This window comes from Volvox carteri (assembly GCF_000143455.1).
Source record: "Volvox carteri f. nagariensis unplaced genomic scaffold VOLCAscaffold_8, whole genome shotgun sequence".
NCBI lineage: Eukaryota > Viridiplantae > Chlorophyta > Chlorophyceae > Chlamydomonadales > Volvocaceae > Volvox > Volvox carteri.
Genome location: NW_003307551.1, coordinates 1,273,519 through 1,277,521, shown reverse-complemented (window position 1 = coordinate 1,277,521; position 4,003 = coordinate 1,273,519). Strand labels below are relative to the sequence as shown.

The window sequence follows — 4,003 nt, the reverse complement described above, 5'->3', positions numbered from 1 at the left end:
ATCCAGTCGACTATTTTGTGTGAGGTGATATATATATTTTTATAAATCCTTGGGAGGAACGCATGAGCTGTCGACCGAAATACAGCACCTGTGCTTGCATGGGAAAATGCTGAAAATGCAAATGTAAGCTTTATGCCATAGCTTAGACTTACAGCAACGTTTGCAGTTATATTTGGCCAACGCACATGCGCTCGGCGCCCATTTCTTTGCATGGCCCAGGGGTCATAAGGTGCCGCCATGCGCTTTGCCTGCCCGCCGCTCCTCGCATAGCTTCTGGACTTCGAAATACGGCACAAAGTAAGCGAGCTCACCTTACCCAGCGCATAATCTTCTTCCCGCAAATTCTACTACCATCCTGCCCCAAGGTATCCATCCCCCTTTCATAGGGCGCATGGGTCACGTGTAACACACCTCCTGGTAATCTCAAGCAATCCACTGCAGCCCACTGTAGCGACCTATACACCTCACTCCTACACATCCATAAGCGGCTGTATCCATACCCTCCAACAAACCGATATTCATACAGTTATGCATAACTTCAACTATAAGTTTCAGCTAAACAATACGCATATAATTAACGAATACCTGGTACGCGCTGCTGTAAAACTGTTCAGCGGTCTTCAGCTGCCTGATCGAACTTCCGCCCGTTCAAACCTTTCGATGGAACACATATCACACAAAACGTGAAGAGGGGCCATGTAAACACTTTAACATAGCTACGAGGAGCTGTGCCCAGGGCGAGTGGACAGCCCCAGCCAAACCGTCAGAAAACCACCCCCAACCCCATCACCACCCCCATCGCCATCGCCATCGCCATCACCGTCGTCAGCATTACAACGGACAGTGGGGCACAATGCTCCTGCCGCTCATCCGAATGACCTGTCTCCCACACCACCCCAGCTGCTTTTACCTTCTACCGCCCTCTCCCCTTACCTGCCCTTTCGCACCCACTTCTCCTCCCACCGTACTCCATTCACTTCCCCGCGGAGCCACATTCTCTCCCCCCCTAGGGGACCAGGCAGCCCCCGGGGCCCACTTTCCCTCCTCCTTTCCCCCCCTAGGGCGAGTGAAGGAAGGTCTCCCGACCCAGAATACCGGGCCTTCCTCCTCAGCCGCCTGCAACCCCCCATCTCTATATAACACCTACAGCCCTCTCCCACGCAACACACAATACTTTAGCCACCCCTTCCTTTCATTGCTGTCACTAGATCCAACCAGAGCACGACACACAGACATACACACACTCTCTCCAGCCACCAGCACCCCAGTAGCCGCCAGCCCGCCTCGAGGGTCTCAGATGCCGCATTCGTTCTCCGCCAACGTGCTAGCAAGCGAGCCGGGGCTCTCGGGCTCCTTGGGCGCCCACACGCCGTCACGAAACATCATTACCCCCCCTCCATCTCGCGCCCCCAAACCCCGGCTGATGCCCCCGCTGCGGCGGCGGCGCCTCCCCATCCTCCACCCCCCTCGAGCTGCCCCCTCCTCGTCCTCCTCCTCTCGTTCCTCGTCCTCCTCCTCCTCCTCCGCCCCAGAAAGGCTCTCATCCGCGTCCCAGCCACACGCACTGCCGTTATCCCGCAAGCGAACGGCCCCCCGGCCGGCCTCCTCCTCCATCGCCAAACGGAGCAGCTCAGGCGACAAAAAACCCTCCACTTTGCGAACCCCGTTACCCTTGCTGCTCCTGCTGGCCCTACTGTTGTTGCTGCTGCTGCCTCCGAAACCACCCAGACTGCCTCCGCGGGTCCCTGCCGCCTTGGCCGCAGCTCGCTGCTGACGGCCCTGGGCCTCCTTGCTAGCCGCCGGGCCCGGTGCCTTCGGTGCCGCGGCCGCCGGGGTCGCAGCAGCTGCAGCAGCCGCCGGGGGGGAGAAGCTGCCGGACTCAACCGAGGATGTTATCCCCAGCCGTTGAGGCGGCGGAGAAGCAGGCGGAGGCGCTGCCGCCCCACCGCGGCCAATGTCGGGGCTGCCAAGTGGCGGCTGCTGCGGCGGCGATGACGGCAGCGGGGGTGGGTAGAACGGCTGTGAGCCCGGCTGCAGCTGCAGCTGCTGGGGCTGTGATGGGTGCGGCGGGGGGAGCTGAGCGCTAGCGAGCTGTGCCGGGGCCTGTGATCTGTGAGGCGGTGCAAGTGCCGCCGCCGCCGCCGCAGGAGCCGCGGTAGCCAGCTGATTGGGGGCTGGCGAGGGGGGTTGCGAGGGGGCCGGTGGGACCGGAGCCAGCGTCACGTCGATGATCTGCGAGTGCTGCTTGCCGTTCGGGTTGTTATTGTCCGGTCCCGGGCCCAGCGGCTGCGGGTGTAGCTGTTGTTGTTGCTGCTGATGATGAGGGGTGTACGACCTGTGCGGGTCCATGGGATCGTACCGGTACGGGTGGAGAGCGCAGTGGTTTGGGGGGGAGGTATTAAAATGAGGGAATAATGACGATGGCGACGATGAGGAGGATGACGATGAGGAGGATGACGATGAGGAGGAAGGGGCAGGGGCCCGACAGCGGCGGGCAGGGCGAAGGTGCTCTACAGGTTGGGGAGCACCTCACTCGCCTCTCAGCAGGAGATCGCTCGCCTCCGCAGTACCGACCGCCACGGCCCCTTCGTACACACAAATAGGAATGCCGCACCCGGCGCCATTACCGCCCCCCGCCCCCCCATCACGATCAGCACCGAACCACAGCAGTTGCACCACCCCGCGAAGCCCAGAGTAGTACCTACCCGCTGTTGAAGACGTAGCCCACCTCCAGGTTTCGGAGCTGGATCCGATCCAGCCCGCCACCGCCACCGCCACTGCCACCACCACCACCACCACCGCCGCCCCCTGCACCTCCGCCACGGTAGCTGACCGCCGCTTCCCGAAGCAGTACATCCGGGTCCTCGTACCGCCCGGTGGCCTTGTCGTACAGCAGGTAGGCCTCCCCCTGCGTGCCTATGTCCTTGTTCCGCACCTTTTGCAGCTTGATGTCCACCTCCGGGAGGGCCACCCGGTACCGCTTTCCCGTGTCGGGGTGGGTGCGCTCCTGGAAGCGGCTGTGCAGGGGGGGGCAGGAGGGGGGTAGGGGTAGGGGTAGGGCAAGGCGGGAACAGGAGGGGTGGGAAGGGGTGGGAGAGTGGGAGGGAATTACAGGGGCCACTAGGAGCCAATTACACAGCTGTCAGCCGCAGTCGCCAAATCTGCTGCTGAGTCTGGAGCAACGGTGGGATGGGGAGAAGAGGGGGGCGGGGGGAATAGCTGCAATAGAGGAAATGGCGGCAATCCTAACAGCCGCACACATGGTTATTAGACAACCGTCAAGAGGAAGCGGCGGCGGAAGGGGAGCGAAACACAGGTGTGAGGAGAATAAAGAAAGGGGTAGTGGTGGTATACCTGTGTGTGCGTATGTATGTATGTATGTGCGGAGGGTTCCTGGTGCGGTCGGGAGGGGAAGGAGGATCTATCCCGGGTGCCCAGGTCTGTCACGTGAATGTACGGCGATCCTCTCCTCAACACCGCATTTCCCAAACCCGGGTTTACCCCTCCAGCCCCCCACCCACCGGTGCACCACGATGCCGTTGTCCGTTTTGTTAAACCAATGAGCAGAGCCCGAAATGTCGTACAGCCCGGGCGCCTGTCCTGTGAGCACCTTCTGCTGGCGGGGGTGCGCCACGAACCACACGTGGCACTCGGTGTCGCGGGCGAACCTGCGGACCTTCGTGAGCAGCTCCCGAATGAAGTCGGTTTCGGAGGTGTCGCGGGGACGGCGGGAATCCAGCTCGTTGTAGGGATCGATCAGGAGACCTCGGATGCCGAATCTGCAACAACGGTATGTGTGTGTGGGGCGGGGGGGGGGTATATGAGGGGGAAGGAGCGAAGGCGCTGGTAGACGGTTTGAGGTGGCGGCGGTTAAGGGGGCGAAACGGTTAAGGGGGCGAAGGCTAGGGGGGCTAGAGTGAGGTGAGGGGGTGCATTACTTCATGTCGGGATGACAGGAGGAAGGTGGGGGAGTGGTGGGGGAGTGGTGGGGGAGTGGTGGGGG

The 4,003-nt window shown here is 61.6% G+C and overlaps 1 protein-coding gene across 1 annotated transcript in view; it reads right to left on the bottom strand.

Annotated features, from left to right (window-relative positions):
• Nucleotides 1-1,293: 1,293 nt before the first annotated feature.
• The window catches only part of VOLCADRAFT_116604 (uncharacterized protein), a gene marked incomplete at both ends in the record, with an annotated part of 13,132 nt that continues 10,422 nt past the window's right edge, over nucleotides 1,294-4,003 (bottom strand). Inside the window, 4 exons of the mRNA XM_002947855.1 lie at nucleotides 1,294-2,335; nucleotides 2,706-3,017; nucleotides 3,522-3,613; nucleotides 3,677-3,779. Of these exons, the coding sequence (XP_002947901.1) occupies nucleotides 1,294-2,335; nucleotides 2,706-3,017; nucleotides 3,522-3,613; nucleotides 3,677-3,779 (1,549 nt within the window). The remainder of the gene's footprint in view (nucleotides 2,336-2,705; nucleotides 3,018-3,521; nucleotides 3,614-3,676; nucleotides 3,780-4,003) is intronic.